The sequence below is a fragment of the Citrus clementina genome, unplaced genomic scaffold (assembly GCF_000493195.1).
Source record: "Citrus clementina cultivar Clemenules unplaced genomic scaffold, Citrus_clementina_v1.0 scaffold_9, whole genome shotgun sequence".
NCBI classification, from domain to species: Eukaryota; Viridiplantae; Streptophyta; class Magnoliopsida; order Sapindales; family Rutaceae; genus Citrus; species Citrus x clementina.
The window spans coordinates 3,442,106-3,463,236 of record NW_006261964.1 but is presented as its reverse complement, the minus strand read 5'-3'; the positions used below and the strand labels follow the sequence as shown (position 1 = coordinate 3,463,236).

The window sequence follows — 21,131 nt, the reverse complement described above, 5'->3', positions numbered from 1 at the left end:
ACCTGAGTATAGTTCTTCCAGTTGGGATAAGGTTGGTAGAACAATTGGGTACAATAACTTTTTAATTGGAACAACATCTTAAATCGAGCAACCTTAGCCGAGTCAATTTACCTATCACCCCCCATGCAATTGCTAAATTTTATAACCTTGCATAGCTTCTTCAACGCCCTAATAACTCTTAATGGCTTCCATTTCGCCAAAATCCAGACACAATATTTGAAAATGTGCTAGGAGATAAAACGATGACAGTAATGATGATAATCACATTAAAAAAAAAATTAAAACTTTGATCTTTGTCATTGTAACGAAACTTTTATCAAAAACTTTGAGAGGAGTCTTTTAAAATATGCAGTGTACTAACGCCCCAAGCATTTCCACAAGTCTTGGTGTCTGCCACCACCCCTGAAGGTTCTAAAATCATGGAGGCTCATGTAGTGTATGTGGTAACTTGTAGATAATTCTGTGTAATTAATAAGTTAAGTGGTAGTGAAGATAGTTATAGAGCACCATCTAGACACTTCTTTTTACTCTATAAATATGAGGGTCTCATTTGGCCAACAGAACATAAAAAACATACAAGAAATCTAACACACAAGGTATTGTAAGCTTTCCTTTGAACAATAATAATTCTTTCCTTCCATCTTGAGCGAGTTTGAGTACTCTTTCCTACTTTCGAATCCAGCAACGTTTTGAGTGTGTTAAGACTGACTTAGGGACAAGAGAGTGAAATTTGGCGCCTAAGGCCGCACGATTCAGTAAGGGAACAAGCGGGTCGTGACTGTAGAAAAAGCTCAAGCTGAGAAAAAAAAAGCGTGCGGGGCAAGGTACACGCACGCTAAGCTAGAACCTTACGAGCTAAGAACCCTTCTTCTTCAACTCTCCAATAACTCTTAAGCCTTCCAGTTCACCGTAAGCCAAACACAATATCCGAAGGTCTGTTAAAAGATGAAGCGATGGCAGTAGTGAACACTGGTGATAATAAGCACAATTAAAAAAATAAAAAAATAAAAACTAGAACTCCAATCGCTGGTTCCACTGAAACTTCTCTCAAGGATTTTGACAGAAAAGGCTTTGGAAACGATGAAAAAAACTCAACCTGATAACAAACCAAACAAACACGGGGCCAACGGTACACGCGCATGCTGGGTGAGTGCCAAGTGCGCCAGTCAAAAGCGCGCGCATGTCAGGCGGGCGCCAAGTCAAGCCAAGGTGGCAAGTGCACAATGGGCGCAATCACGATCTAAAGACAACTACTTCCACACACACAACGAATTGATATAATTAAAAAAAAAAAAGCATGCATATAAATTTATAATTTATACTGCGAAGATTCATCTGATGAACCAACTCCTATCAAACAAATTTAGCAAATTCTTTTTTTTTTTTTTTTTAAAGGCTACTACATTTCAAAATCCAGGGTTTTTCTATAGTGCTGAGCTAAAACATCAGGATTGGTTGTGAGATAAAAGTGATAATGTCATATGTCATATTAATAGATGTGATCCAACAGTTCACAATAGTTATTTAAAGTTAAGAAAAATATTAAAATTTATTAGAGAAAAAGAACTTTGTCATTTAAAATAAGATTAGAATTATACTTTACTAATTAAAAAAAATAGAGAGCCCAAAAAAGAAAATCTTTTCACTAAAATTCACAACTCTTTTAGTTTTCTCTAGTTAGATAAAAGCAAAATCACAATTCTTTCAATTCGAACTCAACTTTGAATAGCAATGCAAAACAACATGCGAGTACAAATTAAAAATACTCTTTTAAGGTTAAAAATAATTATATTTTAATTTAAAAAAGAGTCTTCACCAGACTTTAGTGTTTCCTTTTTTACAATAAACTTTAAAAAGATCGCTACAAATAATTAAAGGAATAATTTTCCTTTTAAAAGTTAAAAAGACAAAGAAGTTACATATTATCCATATAACTTGTTATTTTTAATTCATTAAAATAAAGGGTGGAAATCTTCACCTTTAAATTTAATGGACAATTTAAAAAAAAAAAAGTTCATTACTATCACTCTAAAGCTTCATACAACATCATAGAATTTTTCTCAAAATTCATTGGATTATATGACGCATTTTCACATTAAAATCAGCATGTATTTAGGACAAAAGAATAAGAATAAAATTATCGTGGAATAAACAACTTTCATAATGTTAATTATTGAGTGAATAATATTATTATCATGAAACCTTTTTTTAAAAAAAAAATTGATAATAATGTCGACAAAATGCCAAAGAGATTGAATCTCTTAGTGGGCTAAATTGTATCATCTTCTTGGTGGGTGCCACGGCATATCAGTACATCACCATCCAACAATCATCACAGGGCGTGTCGTGTTACACGCCTCACCGTCGTTTCGTTTGCAAAATCAATCATTTCAGTTGGGCGAGCTAATGCTTCAATATGGTAATCCTTCTGTCATTCTGCAATTATATTCTAATCACTTAGCTTGATGACATCGACTTAATTAACTTTTCTTGCCTTCACACGAATCGGGTTATTTGGTGCAGCAAAAGAGAATTCCACGATAGATGAGAAATCAATTTTTTTTTTTGATAAATAAATTAATTAGATAGGTTTAATATGTAGAAATCAATTTATAAACACGTAACTACCTAATCTATTTAAAAATAAAAAATTTATAAATAATCCACTGTACAGTGACAAATGAAATGAAGATAGAAGATTAATTAACAAATAAATTGATAATATTGTAACTTTTAAAATAATTATTGTTAATTGTACTATAGAAATAATTAACTATGAAAAGAATTGATTAGAAGTTTAGTAAAATTTATCTTCAAAAGTATTGTGAGTTTTAAAATCAGTCTTATGTGCTTGGTAAATCTTACTATTAAGCTACTGTCAAAATACAAATGACTTAAATGAATTTAATATTTAATAAAATTATTTACACATTTATAAATATATATATGTGTGTGTGTGTGTGTGTGTGTGTGTGTGTGTGTGTAATATTTTTTTATTGTGTATATATAGTAATTGATAACTAAATAATTATTTTAATTTTATTAATTTGGTTATTTCAATATTACCGGTGATAATATTAATCTCTTTAAATTTCTTAATTTTATTTCCTAATTGAATTAAGGATAATTTTATATTTTTATAATATATGTGAGGATATATATGAAATTGTAGTAAGTGCAAATTGATTTTCAAAATCAAATTTTGAAAAACTACCCATTTATGGCTTTACTTTTCAAAATCTACTATAAAATTAAATGATTTTATCAAAAATGGTTCTTCAAAAAAATTTACAGATATCAAAATTAACTTTTAACTTTTAAAAATCACTTTTTAAGTATCAAATGCAATCTCAAAAGGATTTTGAGAGTCTCTCTAAGCACAATTAGCTGGTCATGAATGCTCTTAGTGCCTATTGTCATTCAAATTCAATGAATAATAATACGGATAAGGTTTAGGGACAAAAAATAAAGAATGATCTTTTTCGGTTAATTTTTAAAAAAAAGTTGTGATTGGTAATTATTGAAGAAGAATTTAGAGATAATTAATTATTAACCATATATCTTTATAAATATACACATGATAAAATATTATTAAAAATAAGTATGATAAGATCGTTATTAATACAAATTAAAGGTTTGATGCTTAGTAATGAGGTTTCCCACAATTTACTAATATATTTATTAGAAGGTTAAAATCATAATATTATGGCATAACCCATGTTTCTATCAAGGGTTCAGCTATGTTGGAGCATCTCCAACGTAGAGCAGTCCCCAGAGCCATTGGATGCACATTATTACAATTGTTTCAGATTCAGCTGCATACATTCAACGATTCTGAAGGCTGCTCTACATTGGAGCATCTCTAATGTAGCAGCTGCCTTCTATCAATTATTGTTGGAAAATCAGTGTTTATGAGTCCATCCAACTCATTTCCTTCGTAGAGGAAGGTCTTAGTTAGTGTTGTCATGACATAACTAGCAAAATGCTTGAGTGAAATCAAATCAATTTAGGTTGGTTTGGTACTTCGGTTTATTGATAAGTTATAGATCAATTCAAAAAAATTTGAATTGATCAATAACCAAAATTAAGAAAAATAATAAAGGAAATTGACGAACCAAACCAATCACACCCAGATTGAATGGTATAAGAGCAGGACAATTTTCAAGTTATTCCTTGAACCACTCGAATTATCCACCCCTACATGTTAGAATTGCCCATTTGTTGTTAGTAAGGATGGCAATAAGTTGGGTATTGTGCGAGAACGCTAATACTAGGGGTAGTAATTGTACCCGCAAACCCACCCGCCAAAACCCGCCTGTTGTGGGTAATTTTACCTGTTGCGGGCGGGTTTAGTATTATAAATTAAAACCCGCACATGGATGCCGATGGGTTTGGTATTAACCTTATATCCGGTGAATACCCGCATGGATATCCACCAAACCCGCAATATTTTTTCTAAATATTTTTAATTTAATTTTAATCTAAAAATGTATAAAGATGTCATTATTCAAATTACCAAATAGCCAAATAGCCAAAGGCTCAAAGTTGTGTATGTGTGTATGTGGCCCATCTCCCATTTTAAAGTCATAACCTAAAGAAAACTAAAGGTATTTCCCTTCGAATTAGTATTTGAAAATATTAATCTTAATTATTATTATAGGCATTGTGTTGGATGGGTGCTTATGGTGGTTGTTGTGCAAATTTTATTGAACTCGCAAGTGCAGGAATCTATTGTAGAATAGATTAATGGTGACGAGTGTCGATCCCACGAGGAGGTGAATTTTAATTATATGTAGAATTAATTTTGTACGAGGGTATTTGGATTTATGGTGAAAGTGACTTAGATTATCCTAAAATTAGAATTCAAATAGCGAGAATAAATTGAAGAGAATTCTATTGAAATGACGTACTTTGGTATATGGATCCATATCAACATACACCATGGGCTAAATATTCCTTCTTAATACCAATTAAATCATGAGGGGGGAATCCACATCTCATGAACCACACTCTAATCAATATGGTGCTAAGGGCTTATCGTGCCAAATAATAATAACCTTGTACTATGGAGCCGGTGAAACCAGGGTGGTATCTAGACAAGCTTATTATTATTTGTCGACGAGAAGTCAAAACATCCACAAAAACTATAGGGGAAGAGAAAATAAATTTACCAAATAAAGCCCATGACACATGTTGAGACTTCATCTTCAACCCAAGCTTGAAAGAAAATTAGCTACTCATAATTGAACTAGGGGCAAAATGAGAATTTATTAAAATACATAAAAAATACAAGATGGAGAAGGAATTACAGAAAATGGAGTCCAAAAATGGATCCAGAGATATCAAATTTGGGGGGTAGAGCCCCCTTTTTATAGATACATTGATTAAATCATGGCCATCAGATTAAAAATAGTTTGGACACTCAGGATTCTGCCACGTCACTAGTCAACAGTACGCGGTTTGACCACGCGGTTTGAACAGTAACACGGTTTGACTCGGCTTGAACAGTGACGCAGTTTGGTTGAAAATAATCCTGTGTAATGCATGTACCGTACGCAAAATTTTTGGTCCACTGATATGCTGCCACGTCATCGATCAACAATGCATAAGAATTTTAGTCCAACAGGATCGTGACACCTCATCAGTCAATGCCACATCATCGATCAATGCCACGTCATCGATCCACCTACGTGAACAGTGTCGTGAACAGTAACGTAGACAGTACCGTACATGTGAACAATGCCATTTTTCCTTTTATGCTCCTCCTAAGGTTTTCGACCGTCCTGAGTTCAAAAGTGATGTCTGTTTTGCCGTCTGATTTTTCGTTTATTGTGAAATGACTATGATGCCCCTAAAATACATAAAATACTTAATTATAATACAACACACATAATTAAATGACAAGAAGTTTAAATACATAAAAGTAAGGGTGTTAGTAAAACTTGAAGTGTAAAATGACGATTTTCTCCTTTATAAATATACATTTTCTAATACTCAACAGTGGTGAATGAAATAAATATCTTCTCTTAAAGCTTGTTTTAAATGATAATGTGAAATGTAATTATTATTTTTAGATACTAGTTTGTGTTTTTTAAATGGATTTGTGTAATTTATACTTAAATTTGAGAATTTGTGTTGGATTGATGTTGAAATTTTAATTTTTCATTTATGTTGTTTAAATATAAAATTGAGTATGTTATATGGAATTTGAGATTATTATAATAAATTTATATATTAAACATTTGTGATTTTAAATACGGAAACCCGCAAAAAATCCGCCGGGTACCATTGCGGGTTTGGTAATTGTTAAAACCCGCTGCGGGTGAATTTTTTTAAAAAAAATTAAAACCCGCTGCGGGTTGTGGATGGGTTTGGTAATTTAAATTTTGTGCGGGTTTGGGTTTGGTAATGACAAACCCGCTGCGGGCGGTGCCCATTGCCATCCCTAACTAATACTAGTACCCTTACCTATTTAGGAGAAAATATCTTCGTCATTAGTCCTTACCCTGTTGTGGGCTTGAATGTGTATGGGTCGGATTCCCAATAAAAATTAGAGATAGATGTCCTCTTTCCCTATATCCTCTTTTATTTTTAACATATATATATATATATATATATATATATATATATATATATATATATATATATCACTAGATGAACATATATCACTTTATTCTAAATAATTTTTAAAAAAATTAATTTTGGGTAAATATCTATTATAATTTGATGATTGTCAAGTTTTATTTTAATCTGTGTATTACTAAATATTTGAATTGAAAATAAAATTGTTGAACATTTTTCTTATCCATCTTTCACTCCTTTCAATTGATCTTATTTGAACATTTGTTTTATTGTCATTTGTTTCTGATTACGTCAAGATTTTAAATGGTTTAGTAAACGTCTAGTCCATTAAATTACTAAAATCTCCAAGTAAATATATATGACAATATCATATTATATGGTTGTTCTTATTACCAAGCTGCTAAGTGCTAATGTTTGCATTTTACTGTTTTGACTTTTTATTATAATATTTATTTGATTTAGCTTTTAATTTTAACATTTAAAACATTAAATAAATAAAATAGTTAATAGTTAAACAGGTTTAGCGAGCGAGTACGAGTCCTAAGCCGAGCCCCCAATCAACCGGTATTAAAAGTTATACCCTATCCAATTTTATAATAAAATGAAAATAAATAAAACCCGATATCCAACCCTAACATAACATGCTCCCAGGGCTCCTGTAATCGTGAGAATTTTCTGCCTATTCCTAGTTGTCAATTTGTCAATAGTTGAAATCTTTTCATTCAATCAACCGATTAATTATTTTTTTGATTTGGGAATCAATAAAGATAATTAGAGAATATTAAGAAGAATTTTGAATGAAATTTACCATGCAATCCACATGCCTTAATTCGTTGTGGTTTCCATTTTGTAAATTATCCAAGTTTCATATTCTGCAACTGCCAAATTACCAAGATACCCGCACATTATCCATTTGTAAATTAGCCCTCAGCTTTTCGGTAAACGCCATGTGCCAAGTGCCAACAGGTAGGCACGTGATGATTTGTCAACATTATCCCTGGGAATCTTTGTTTTTAATACAAAGCCGTAATCTGATTGGCTGCATAGCACGCTGTGGCAGACTCCAAAAGTAAGGCAGGTAGCCGAACAGCCAAAGCACCTCCCTTTGAAACAGGGGCATTTGAGTAAAACTAATCGAATCTTCTTTTAATTTACGACAGGCGTGTGGGCCTTTGTCTAACTCGGCTTTCGAACGCATGAGATTTGAACTCCGAGTCAGCAAACGTAGCTTTCTGTCTTTTGTTTTATCTGGAATCTCTATGCCTATAAAATCCTCTCGCTTCAGCTTCCTCTCTCAGAGGCCCCTTCCTCGCCTGCTGTTTGCTGGATATTAATTAAATTTGCTTCCTCGTTATAATCATTAATTTACTTCATTTCTTCGGTTCAAGCGAAGCCATGGATTCTCCCTTCAACTGCCTCGTTTTTGGTACGCATTTTTTTTTTAATTATTTTCCAATTTCATAAATTTCAATTCTTAAATTGGCTTCCTTTCCTTTCAAACAGATTTGGATGACACTTTGTACCCTTCAGAAACTGGAATAGCTGAAGCTGTCAAGAGAAATATTGAAGGTTTTCTTTTTTTTTTTTAAGAAAAACGAATTTCTAAGCTTCTTTAAGCTTCTCTTAAAGGATTAATCACTGATTGATTTTTTTTTTTGTTTTAAAAAATTAAGGATTTCTTATTGAGAAATGCGGATTCTCAGAAACCAAAGCTTCAAGTCTCAGAGTTGAGCTTTTCAAAGCTTACGGCAGCACCCTCGCTGGCTTGCGAGTAATTAATTCTTCTAAAATGCTTCAACTTTCTTAACATTTATCTTTTTTTTTTCCTCCCCTTTTTAACTTATTATTTCTTTTTCCAATTTTTGCAGGCTCTAGGCTATGATATTGGTGCCGATGATTACCACGGGTCAGCAAAAATCATAATTCAGTTTACGTATTTAAAAAAAAAAAAAGAGTAAAATTTTAATTAATTTGTTTTTTTATCCAAATTTTTCCCCCTTTTGATCATCAGTTTCGTGCACGGAAGATTGCCGTATGATTTGATCAAACCAGATCCTCAACTACGCAACCTCTTATGCAGCATCACCCAGAGAAAGATTGTACGTCATCAACAACGATATGATAGTCATAATTATTATGAGCCGTATTTCCAGAATAATCTTTAATAAATCAATTAATTAATGAAGTTGCTAATTTCATTTTTTTTTTTCAACTTTCTTCAGATTTTCACCAATTCGGACAGGAACCATGCAATTACATGTCTGAAACGACTAGAAATAGCAGATTGTTTCGATCAAATAATCTGTTTCGAGACAATGAACCCGAATCTCTCGAAAGCAACTCGTCCCGATGAATTCCCCGTCCTTTTGAAGCCTTCAATGGACGCCATGAAACTCGCCCTCCATGTTGCTAATGTTGATCCTCGTCACGCCGTAAGACAATCATCATTTCTCATCTTTTATTTTGATTTTTTTTTAATTTTTTAATGATTAATTATTCCGCTAAAACGCGTTTTATTTGGCAGTTGTTTCTTGACGACAACATTAAAAATGTCACCGCCGGCAAGGCTTTAGGACTACGCACCGTTTTGGTAATTCTCCTTGCTTTCTTTTTTTTTTTTTTTTTTTTTGGGAACAAATTTTCGACTTTTTTTTCTAAGGAAAATCATTTAACTTTTATTTATATTTATGAAGGTTGGGAAGACGGTGAACGTCGGTGAAGCGGATTATGCATTAGAGAATGTCAATAACTTACCTCAAGTGGTTCCAGAGATATGGGTCAGCCAATCGGACGATGGCGATCAAAGGATCAGCCGCACCAGAAGTGAATTGGAATCCATTCTCACTACCACGCCAGTGGGAGCCTAGATCAGAACCGTTCGTGTTTCGGTTAGGGCCCCACTGTGTAGATATCATGTTGATCAGTTTCTACAACTGTTGATGTGTATCATGAATGTTAACGTGCTGTCCATATTTGAAAATAAAATGTATATGCTCTCAAATTATGTAACTTTGCTACGTGTATTGAATAATATTGCAATCGTTGTCACAAAACACCAAACTATGGTCTTGCTTTAATCGACAAGCTTCGCCCATATGATTGTGACAGCATCGCTGTTTGAAATTGCAAAATGTTTTTAGCATGATTATGATGCATCGTTTTTTATCAATAATTTGTTGAAGATTGTCCCATCAGCTTGACGTAGAACAGCCTAACAATATTATGTTATATAACAAAATAATGAATCTTAGTGACGAATTATTGGTGAGTTATTAAGTATAATCTATTATATTTATATTAAAAAAATAAAAAATTACCATTTGTATACTTTATATTTGCTTTATTATCAAAAATGCTACAACACTTTAATAATGTATCAATTGTTCACCCTAAATTGACAAAAGTTATTTGTCGACCACTAAACCATTAGTTACAGTTTGAAACTTAACTGAATTATAGTGAATTGACGATTTTACCCTTGAAACTTAAATTAAAGTAAAAGAAAATTATCATTTGTATACCCTTAAATTCTCTTATTATCATTTGTATACTCTTAAATTATCACTTATATCATATGAAAAGACCATATTACCCCTCTGACGTCATCATATTTAAACGGCAATTAACGATTTAGTAGACGACAGATACATTTTGTAAACTTAAGAGTAGACGACTGATACACCCTGAAAATATTGTAGTAAGTTTGATAACAGAGTAAACTAAGGGTATACAAGTGATAATTTTCCTAAAAAAATTTATGAATTTTATTATAGAACCTATTACTCTACTAAATAATGAAATATCATTAGACTTCCACACCAACTAAGTGCTCAATTAGGGCCGGCTTTAAGGGATCTGAGGCCTCAGACAATTTTCTTTTTCTTTTGTTTAGGACTTTGAACATTCAACAACATCGATTCTCGAAGGAACATAAAAGTAACATAATTTTTTATTTTAAGATTATACAAGCCATGTGTCAATATTAAAAAGAAAAATAAATTAAATTTGTGAAAAAAAGAACAATAGTAATTTGAAATAAATGATAGAACAATAGTACATAGAAAGTTGATTAGTTAAGATGAATACGATGATCAGATGATAGCAGTAGATTCGTGGAGAATAATTTTCTTTATAGCAAACTGAGAAAGAAATTCTTTAATTGAAATTGTTGTTGATTCAATGTATATTGGTTTGGAGGTTTTTAATATAGTTTAAAGGAATATTAAAAGTCAGTTCTAATGTTAATTATTTTAATAGAGGATTCTGTTTAAAGTGAAAGTATGTAATCTTTTAATACTTTGAAAGATTAACACAATAAAGAATTAGCTAGTAAAACAATTAATTCTATTTATGTGCATGTCATCAAGTATGAAATTTTTATTAAAAAATAAAGGGTTATTTCCACCCAGCCCCCAAATGTGTCGACATTTTCTACCGCGCACCCAAATGTTTTGACAATGCTCACTCCACACTCAATTCCGTTAAATTGACCGTTATGTTTAACAGAGCTATTTGAAATTTAATTAAATGTCCGAAATACCCCTTATCTTGAATTAGAGAAGAATTAAATGAGATAAAATGTTAATTTAATAATTAATATTTACATTAAAAAATTTTATTTAAAGTTAATTAATAATAATCTCATCAATTAACTTATCAAATAAATTTAATTTATCATCATCAAATAATATTTAGGGTATGAACTTTCAAATTTACCCTTTGACCGTTAGAATAAACGGTCAAAATAACGGATTTGGGTGTGGAGTGAGTATTGTTGAAATATTTGGGGATGCGGTGGAAAATGTTAAAACATTTGGGGGCAAGACGGAATTATCCCAAAAATAAATATTATTTTAAGTGAACATTATTAAAATATCAAATTTTTTAAAGAAAATAAATTTTTATTTTTGAATAATTATGAATGGGAGCAATAATAGTGAGGCATTTAAAACTTATTTTTTTTAATACGTAACTTAAATAACATCTTTAAAATCTAAAAAATAATTATTCATTAGTATATTAATTAAATAAATGTGAAATATTAAGATATTTTAAAATTTTGAGGTCCTGAACAGCGGCTTAATTTACTTTAATGCTAAAACTACCCCTGTGCTCAGTACGGGAGTTGATGAGACAGCTCCACAAATTTTGTTCGTTCAATAGAGCAGGCCATTAAAGCCCATCTTTAATCTGGTGTTCCCCAAAGGGTATCAGATTCAGAAATATTGGTACCATCAACTTTTCACCTTCATATTAAAGATTTTGCTACCTTACATTGAATGTACCGTATATAATTAATAAGAACCACATAATTATATGGGTCTTATAATTTGTGTGGTTTTTATGGGTTGTATATGGTACATTCAATGTAACATAAGACTCTCTCATATTAAATATTAAAGACATTATATCACCGTTCACGAAAAACACATTCATTGATTCCCCATCTATGGTTGTTTAACTGATGGCTTTTTCAACCATTTAAAATTAGATTGCTCCATTAGAGATGCTCTAACATAAAATAATCTTTATAACTGTTAAATATAATTATTTTAAATTTAATTACATGCATCCAACGGTTCTGATGGCTGTTCTACGTTGGAATTGCTCCAACGCAGCAGCAGCAGCCGCCTTTAAAATTTTAAATCAAAATTAATATTTAATTACCTTCTGCTTAGCTCTCTTTGGGAAAGGATTCTGACTCTATCACATCATTAATCATAAATTAACAATAAAATAATTGAAGAATTGATCTTTGATTTGATATAATCATGTGTTACAGTGATTTCTCTAAATTTTTCATGATCAACAAACAACTGGCCATTCCATCAAGAGAAGAAAAAAAAAAAAAGCAAACAGCTGCTCAAATGGCAATGTAACTTAGAGGGATCCTAATTATATTGATGTGTGATCCTGTTAGATACTTAGATCTTCTTATTTGGTCTAATTGTTTTGGGCCGAACCAATACTATATCCGGCCCATTTGACACAGCTATACAAGAGCAGAGGCCATGTCCCTGATATCTTATTAATATCCCAGTCAAATATTTGCAGGTTCACTGTTTGCATAACACAAAATGACAAGTTTAATTTTCACTGAACCCCTTCGTTATTCAAACTCCCTTGTTTGACAATTGAAATATCTTCAAGTTTGTAGGCTCTACGGTTATTATATTAATGTCAAGGGGAAAAAAAGGGAGGTTTTATTCTCATTGAACCTCTTTATCATTTCAAACTCTCTTCTTCATCTGAAAATAGAACATTAAAATTATTGCTAAGCATAGGGAATATAATGACAATAAGACATGTTCAAAATCCAGCAAAATTCTTATTTTAATATCTTTGATTTTGCTGCTACGGTAAGTGTCGTCATTGATGAAGCTTTACTTTAATTTTCAACTTTGTTAAAAAAAAAAAATCAAGAATACCAAGTAACTACATTTTCACCAAATCTTAATTTTCTTTTCATAATTATGATTGTTATGATTACAAAGAGAGAGAGAGAGAGAGATGGAAATAAAAGCAAATGAGGGAGAAAAAGTGCGAAATATGAAGAAAAATGGGGAGGGGTGTGTAAATGTTTAAGGGATTTATTCGGTAAAAAAAAAATTAATGTAATTTTTTTAAAACTAAAATGGGTGTTATAAGAATTTTATAATTTTTAAATTACTTTTAATGGAGTAGGAGCAGAGAAGGGGTTTCAAGAGGTACTTGGGAGGTGCTAGTCCGGCTCGTGATTATAGCAAAGCCGGAGGCCATATCTATGCATCGATTGGCATTTGAAGACCATCTAATGCCCTGATTGCCGTCTTTGAACTATTAAAATAAGACTCTTTGTAACACAAAATCATAATTACAAGCATCACCAAAGCTTTCATTTGATGAACCAAAATTTGAGATTCATTTTGTGCACACTTTTACAATCTGCATTAATAGCATATACAGATTCCATCAAACTTTGTTCCTAATATTTAACAGAAAATATTTGGCGCAATGTGTTCAATTGAGGAGACAAAATCACAAGATAACTAATTGTCTTACACAGTACAGAGTACAAATTCTCAACTAAACTAAAAAGAGATATTGCATGTATAAAATAGTTTCAGCGATCAAGTCTTGCTTTCATACAATATTTTTAAGGAAAAGAAAACACGAATACAAACAAGTAAATGATCACAACAATTAATCAACAGATCATCCGAGGCCCGTCAGCTTAGCAGCTTACAATTTAAATTTACAGATCATACACTTGCTTCCCTGTAAACTTGACCTCAATAGGACTCACATTCTTACCAATAGACCTGTAATTCTGCCCAACTCCTTCCCTTCCGGGGTTCACTTTCTCAGGATAAACACCATCCTTGGGATGCAAATACTGAACCTCTCCATTGGGAAACACTCGGTAAAACTGGTACTTAATCTTGTACTTGGACCTCAGCCTTGTCCCCAGAGCCAAGCACTGCTCTTTCCTAGCCAGCTTCAGCAAATTCGGACCTTCTCTCATAATGGCCGCACCCCCAGTGGGCATTTCAAATATTTGCTCCTTAGGAGACTCCCATGTGATCACATAAAACTCTTCCACCTGAGCCTTCCGCAGCAGCCCGCCGGTGCTGCCTCCGAAGATCGGAGATGGGGTGTTGGGGTCCAGTTCTGGTGGGGTGAAGCCCACCGGAGCCTCTTTTGTGGGTGTCTCTGTTTTTCCCTCAGCCATGGCCTTGATGGTGTTGGTACGTGGGGCATTATGTTTTAGTGGCCTTACTGAAAATGATGATGATTGCTTCCACGGCGCAGAGGATTTGGTGGTGGAGAAGTTGGCCGGTGCGAAGAGAGAGGCTTGAGTTGTTGCGGCCATGGCCATTATTATTGATCGTTGTAATGAGTTGTGTAATTCGGGTGCGGATCAAAAACATATGGGTGGTGTTTGTGCTGGGTACTGGATAAGGTGATATGGCTTTTAAGCCTTTAACCAATTAGATTCCCTCATTTTGATACTTGGTCCTGGTCTTACCTACACCTCAGCTTCTTCTCAATTTTTACCTTATGGGTCCTCCATTATCGCCCACACCAAAAATATAAGTCATGTCATTTAACCTCTTAAATTATCTCGTTACTCTCTTATTTTTAAATTTTCTTTTTTTTTTCAAAATCATCTTTATTAAAAATAAAATATAATTATACTTATTTTATTTTTGTTCCCTCTCTTCCTCTCTCTCTCTCCCCCCTTCCCCCTCTCTAGCCTAATCATCACCCCCACGGTTTATTTTCATCAACAACAAGTTTATCACCACCACCACCAACCACCTATTTTCTTCATTATTTTTTTTATCACCTCCACCAAAAAATTATGGGTTTGAATAGTGAATTTTATTAAATTTTATGAACATGTGATGGGTTTTATTGTTATTTATAATATTGATTTTGATTTTCTATGGCAATCTAGATTTTACTTAATTTCATTTTAGAATTTGATTAAGAATTAATTTTAATTCAATTTGCGAATCAATTGAAAAGAATAATTGAGAGATGAGAAGTTAATCTATTGAAAGTTTAGAAGAGAAGAAAACATATTTATTTTTTAAATTATTTTTTATTTTTAATAAAGGTAATTTTGAAATAAAAAATATTAACTAACTAATGGATCATTTGACTGTTTATGTTGGGGTCTCGGCTGGTCTTGGCTTTTGGTATATCAAGCTAGTGAGTTTGTAGTTATTGCTACATATCAAATTGAAGAGAGAAGTAGAATCAATAAATGTATAACATTGAAACCCCACACCATACTATGTCTTCTGAAAAAATAGGCATATCAATCACACTATATTTACAGTACATAGCTACTTGTGTTACCTGTTTGACAATCTGCACCAAAACTACACCTTCAATAAAAAAAGAGAATACATGAAAGCTAATAGTTTCCAATCTTGCCTAGTTAAACACGAGATGCTAAAACATAGGTTTGATGTTCGGCTCTAGATTGAGACACTGTTGGGAATTCCCTTTCCGGTCAGCCCACCTTCTCTGGAGTAATCTGAGGTGTTAGGATAGAGCAAGGTGTAAGGCACCTTAACAGCCCCAACTCTGTTCTTCCATCTTTTGTCATTGTTCATTTCTAGAATTCTGTTTTCGATTTCTAACAGTCTATTTCCAAATCTTTCAAATGCTGCTAATGGTTCATTATCCAAAGTCCACTCAGGGGTGTCTCTCTGTCCAAGATAAACCTCATCGGTTGAGTGCCGTGATAAAATCTCTATGAGGGATACACCAAGGAGGGTTTGGAGCTGGGCTGTGATTGTTTTCAGGAAGGCCAAGTCAGGGTTCTTTTCAAGCTCAGCATACTCCGGGGTTCCTGGTTCGGGCATGAACCGGCGACTTACGGTTGGTCTGTTGGGGAGGTAACCGGCATAGGGGTATTGTCCAAAGTTGACAGCTGCATGCAGGGCAGACGCTACCCATATGATGATAGTGCAAGTTTGTACAAGCTCAGCCCGTGTCTGCATCTCAGGCCACCATGGTTCATCTCTCTTGTCACCGTGGCCAACATTTCGCAGTTCTTCCCACCATGACTGGAGCTCATTGTCACCTTGGATCAAGTGGTCTCTGGGGTAGTAGAAAGAGCAATATTCTTTGACCCATGTTTCAATTGCAGCCCAGATTTCTAGCCCATCCACAGCATAAGGGTAATCCTCGATCAGCAGCTTTATTCCATGAGGTTGGCTTGCGTCTGGCTCTGCCACTCCTCTGAAACAAAGTGAATCATGCATCCATTTTCAAAAATGATAAAGTTATAGTACCTATCTCACACTCAAGGTTTTGTTGCTTACCTCTTGAGAAGATCAGCGGGGAGTGCCTGCTCCGTGAAAACCCAGTTCTTGTAAATGACAGCAGACATTTCCATGGCATACTTTGCTGGAAAGACTGTATTTTCAAGTACACCACCGGCATTAATAAGTATCTGCCGAGCCAAGGCATTTATATTCATTGTATCCCGGAAGTGCGGATGCAAAAGCTTGTAAATTGGATGGAGCACACTCAACTGTCTATTAGTTGCAATCACAAATGGTTCTATCACAGCATGGGTGTCCAACCTGCAAACATTGTTCAGAAGCATGAGTATTAATCTGTTAAATTTAAGCTTCAAAATTCAACTGCCAGCCAATGTTTTCTTTTTTGATATCACACCAGTGGCTAACGAGCTGGTGGTAGCCAGAATCATTCACTGCAGCATAAGCTTTGGCCAGCTGCCACACTGAACCCTCAACACCATTTTCGGCTGGAGTGAATACTTTGCTGACAGCACCATGATGGTCTCCTTGTGGGTGAGGCAAGCTCAACTCAATCGCTAACGGCTTTAATGTACCATCGTTTTGCAATAAGAGGAGTGTTCGGCTGGCATAAGTCTTTGTGTTAGTGGAGTTTATCCGCCTCAGGTATGGCATTAAAGCATCGTGATGGTCTAATGTAAACAGCTTTTTGTTTTCTATTGCCTGTGCAAAATAAAACATGGCATAAGAAAATAATACAAAGTAATAATGCAGAGAAAAATCTTCGTGAATTTTGGATGTGATTTTTTTTTTTTTTTTGGTATTGCAGAAATAGAAATGAAGTATATTAAGCATGAAATAGTACTTCGTCTATGGTCAGTTCATTCATGTTCCTTTCTATGTCTGCTCTTGTAATTGAACTGTGCTGATTTCCATATACTTTAGGGTCTAGGTTGCTGGCTGGGGGGAATTCCTGCATTAAGATTTCATTATATAATTGCAATGACAAACCATGCAATGTATTGTCAGTCAATCTGGTGGGAGTTAAATTACTTGGAGGCGACTGATGATAACTGGATTGACTCCAGCTAGCATTTCTCTTGCAAATTCTTCATCTGTCCTCCAAGCAGACCTATCCTCTGCAATGAATCATTAAGGCCTCATGAATATGTAGTAAAGTTTACTAAATGACAAGTTTAAGCTATGAGGAAAATAGTACAAAAACAATAATAGATTGTACCTTTGATCACATCAGGCATTGGGAATTTTAAGAATCGTTCACCATCATTACGAACAAGTTCCTTGAGCATCTCCCACGGGATGCGATCCCTTATCTTACTGACAGTTTGACTATTTGGTAGTTTGATACCTCCTTCATAGAGATTAAGTACATCGTCGAAAGAGTCAAATTCATTTATAGTTTTGTCACATAAAGAAGTGATTTCTGGGAGCAATATCTGAACCAGCGATTTCAGGGCATAGGCAAGAAAATCTGAAAACTTCAAGTGGCCAAACCGTTCATCTCTGGGAACATAAATGTCTAGGCTTATAAGTGGCAGTCTTCTCTCAGAATTGGGATCTGTTTCAATGAGAAAGCTGAAATTTACTGATTGTAAGTGAAACAAAATGAACCGCTCTGATATACTGATTGAAACTTGCCATTGTTTGTATTCAATATTTTTTGTTCCATTCAAATAAGTAACTGAACACTCTGAATTCAGTTCTCTACCTGTTTTTGTTGGTTTCCGGCCAGTTCTTCCTCTTCGCGGATACGGATACTCCTGTGATCCACCAAGAACAGGGCGTGCATATTCTGGACCTTTGTCTGGATTTCCCAGATCGTTGTAGAAAGCATAGTCATATACTCTATCCCACTCTTTGAGCTCACCCTTTCCATTTCCGCGGAGATTTACAAGTTCTTCTCTTCTATATTTCCGCAAGGGCTCTGGTGTTTGGCAGGGGAGGTAAGTCTAACATAAATCATGTAGTTTTATATTAGTACATTATAGTTCTATTTCGACAGTAAAAGAAAGATAATTATTCTGATCCATTAGATTAAAGTTTACATCATGCTGTGAACAAATAAAACACCTTAAGACACTTGAAGCTCATTTCTATCTGACTTGAAATTGAAATTGGAGACCACTTTTGTTACTCAGCCTTACAGTAAAAAGTTCTGATTTGAAAATTCATATCCAAAATCAATCAAGTAAGAAAAAGGACTGTCTAATCTGGCTGGAAAAATTAGACAGTATGATTTTATCATGAAAAAGGAAGTAATATGAAAAGCTTCTAATAATTATTAAAAGGTAACAATCATGATAGAAACCTCTATCTATGTGGGTCAGAATGATGCTGATACTGAGTCATAAAGTAATAAATGGGGCCTAAGCCTTCATTTAAGAAATCTCTTTAGAATTAAACAAAAAGAATAATTCTTGCCTCTGGATAATCAAAGCAGTGGACTACCAAAAGAATACGATCAAGATAGACAAAGAGGGAAACTTTCTCTTGAAATCTTTCATGTTAGTGAAGGATAGTTATTTTACCTTGTTTGAGAAGAATACACGATCATACTTGTAACGATGTGTTGGGTAGACCCAGGAATTGCAAACAAAATGTATCCGGCCATGGCCTGGAACATCTTCTAAAGTAACTGTCTTGAGGTAAAATTGGCTATGGTGATGATTTCTGATGATGAAAGCTCCAGGAACACCCATGGCTTCATCCCAGTCAAATGTAATGGTAAATAAGGTCTCTACGGCCGTTAATGGAGTTATGGTCGTAATCCATTTCTCCAAATATGCTACCTTCCCAAGCCTTCCCCGCAATTCATTAGCTAAACACATAAAAGATACAAAACTTCAACCAAAGTGGCATAAACCTGAGTATATTTTTTACTATTGCATTGAATCTACAAGACTTGAAGAACCAACGTGAAAACTGTCTTTAACAACTATAAAGACTGTACTGTTACTTCATCTACTTGCCAGGATTAGAGAAATAATGAGAGGGAACAAAAAGGAAGAAAGAAAAATGAAAAATGCATAAAAGATCACGGTACTCAAATTATGCTTATTCTGCAAAACAAGAACAGAGGATTAATAAAGATTTCCATTTTAAGTATCATCAATCACATGATTCACATGAGTTTTTTTCCATTTGATGAACAGTACAAGAATGACGCGTTTATGGTGTTTGATTCAAAATTCATCTGTCTTTACATATGCATTCGCCATGACTGTCTGCTCGCTTCCCCTTCATTTACAGTACTCACTTAGATAATTCAATAAAATTTTAATGGGACAAAAAGGCACACCTGGGTCTGCATTTACTGCACTGATAAGCTGCATCGAAACACCTTTGCCTAAGAGCTCGTGAAGCCGATCAAGAAATGAAGCTTTCATATCATTGAAGTCCAGCACATTCTTTTTCATCAACACCACAGTCCCTTTGATCTTCGTCTTGCTCTCATCAACACCTTTCGTCTTCGTCCCTGTTATCGGCCATGCACATACCTTCTCCTTCAGTTTATGGAACATCACTGAACTCTGACAATTTCCCATAAGGAAAAGGAGAGGAAAAAAAAAAACTCAACAAAGAAGAGCAGAAGATTCTTGAGGTTCTATATGGTGTTTAGTGATGTAATGAACTCGAGAGAGATGGTATAATATACATATATAGAGAGAGAGAGAGAGACAACACAAAAATATATTTATAAATAGAGAGAGAGAGATTTGCAATGATTCTGAGTGCTGACTAAGAAGGGGTCGTCGTCCTCACTGTGTTTTTTCACTGCATGTGATAATGTTTTCTTTGAGTCATTGCTATTACACTTTTGGAAGACTTAAAACATTATACATTGAAATAAAATGTCCCTTTTGATGACAACTAATAGTGGGGTCATGGAAGGCATTTCCGATCTTTATCTCTTGATTAGTTGATAATTAAAGCACCTGATTCCTCCACTCCATCTCTTCACTTCCCATAAGTTAGATATAGATATAGACATAGATATATGTGCATGCTGGCATGTTGTTGTATGTGAGAGCTTACATATATTATAATTTGGGAAGATTTTCACGTGTTGTCGCCTTGATTAGGTGGATAATCACTGAATTCTCACACTTGTTCACGAATCCCAACAAATATAGATTCTTAATCTACAGTCTTTACATTATACCATTTGCAGCGCTACAACCCAAATTAATTATATTATAGCTGGAACCTCAAACCGTTTATGCCCGTCAAAATATCGAAATAGTTTTAGTCATACTGCACTTTTCTGATCAGTTGTCAGTCTCATTAAATGGAGTTTTGCAAACTTCAGCTTACTTTTAAGGTACAAATTATTGCAAATAATGCTTTTTCAACCTGCGTTTGATGATGATGGTAGAAATTAAGGCATCATGATGCCTTATTGCATTTCATGCTTCCTCCGCCGGTTTATGCTTCTTCAAATGGCCAATAGATTTTATTATTGTTATTTTACTTTCTTTTTCCTTCATTTTCGTGTCCCTTTTTCCAAGTTGAAATCTTGGTTGATATGATGTGTAGATTGAATCTTGAATGTGTAACTAAAAAAAAAAAATCATGACTATACAAAATCTTTTTTCTGTGCGGAATTATTATTTTTATTATATGAGACTATTGCTTAAAAGTATAATTTTTATTAAATAATATTACACTGATATGTATAAATCAGATTATTATTAGGACTAATTTAAATCAATTCTTATGAAACAACGCCCATATTTTTATCATCTTTAATATTCGAGAGATATCTAT

The 21,131-nt window shown here is 33.8% G+C and overlaps 3 protein-coding genes across 3 annotated transcripts; 1 reads left to right on the top strand and 2 right to left on the bottom strand.

Annotated features, from left to right (window-relative positions):
• The first annotated feature begins 7,856 nt into the window (after positions 1-7,856).
• Positions 7,857-9,635, top strand: LOC18031420 (suppressor of disruption of TFIIS). The gene is made up of 8 exons (XM_006419837.2): positions 7,857-8,008; positions 8,086-8,151; positions 8,256-8,353; positions 8,451-8,488; positions 8,594-8,681; positions 8,805-9,014; positions 9,107-9,172; positions 9,276-9,635. Exons 1-8 carry the CDS (start codon positions 7,978-7,980, stop codon positions 9,447-9,449), a joined length of 771 nt encoding a protein of 256 aa, XP_006419900.1. The 5' UTR covers positions 7,857-7,977; the 3' UTR covers positions 9,450-9,635.
• A 3,917-nt stretch (positions 9,636-13,552) lies between these two features.
• On the bottom strand, positions 13,553-14,543 carry LOC18031419 (photosystem I reaction center subunit II, chloroplastic). Its single transcript, XM_006419836.2, has one exon. It carries the CDS (start codon positions 14,438-14,440, stop codon positions 13,817-13,819), a length of 624 nt encoding a protein of 207 aa, XP_006419899.1. The 5' UTR covers positions 14,441-14,543; the 3' UTR covers positions 13,553-13,816.
• Positions 14,544-15,356: 813 nt separating this feature from the next.
• Positions 15,357-20,079, bottom strand: LOC18031493 (probable linoleate 9S-lipoxygenase 5). The gene is made up of 9 exons (XM_006419835.2): positions 19,663-20,079; positions 18,893-19,182; positions 18,073-18,313; positions 17,584-17,922; positions 17,397-17,482; positions 17,209-17,316; positions 16,762-17,066; positions 16,404-16,667; positions 15,357-16,320 (listed from the first exon to the last, which is right to left on the bottom strand). Exons 1-9 carry the CDS (start codon positions 19,907-19,909, stop codon positions 15,552-15,554), a joined length of 2,649 nt encoding a protein of 882 aa, XP_006419898.1. The 5' UTR covers positions 19,910-20,079; the 3' UTR covers positions 15,357-15,551.
• Between the last annotated feature and the right edge of the window lie 1,052 nt (positions 20,080-21,131).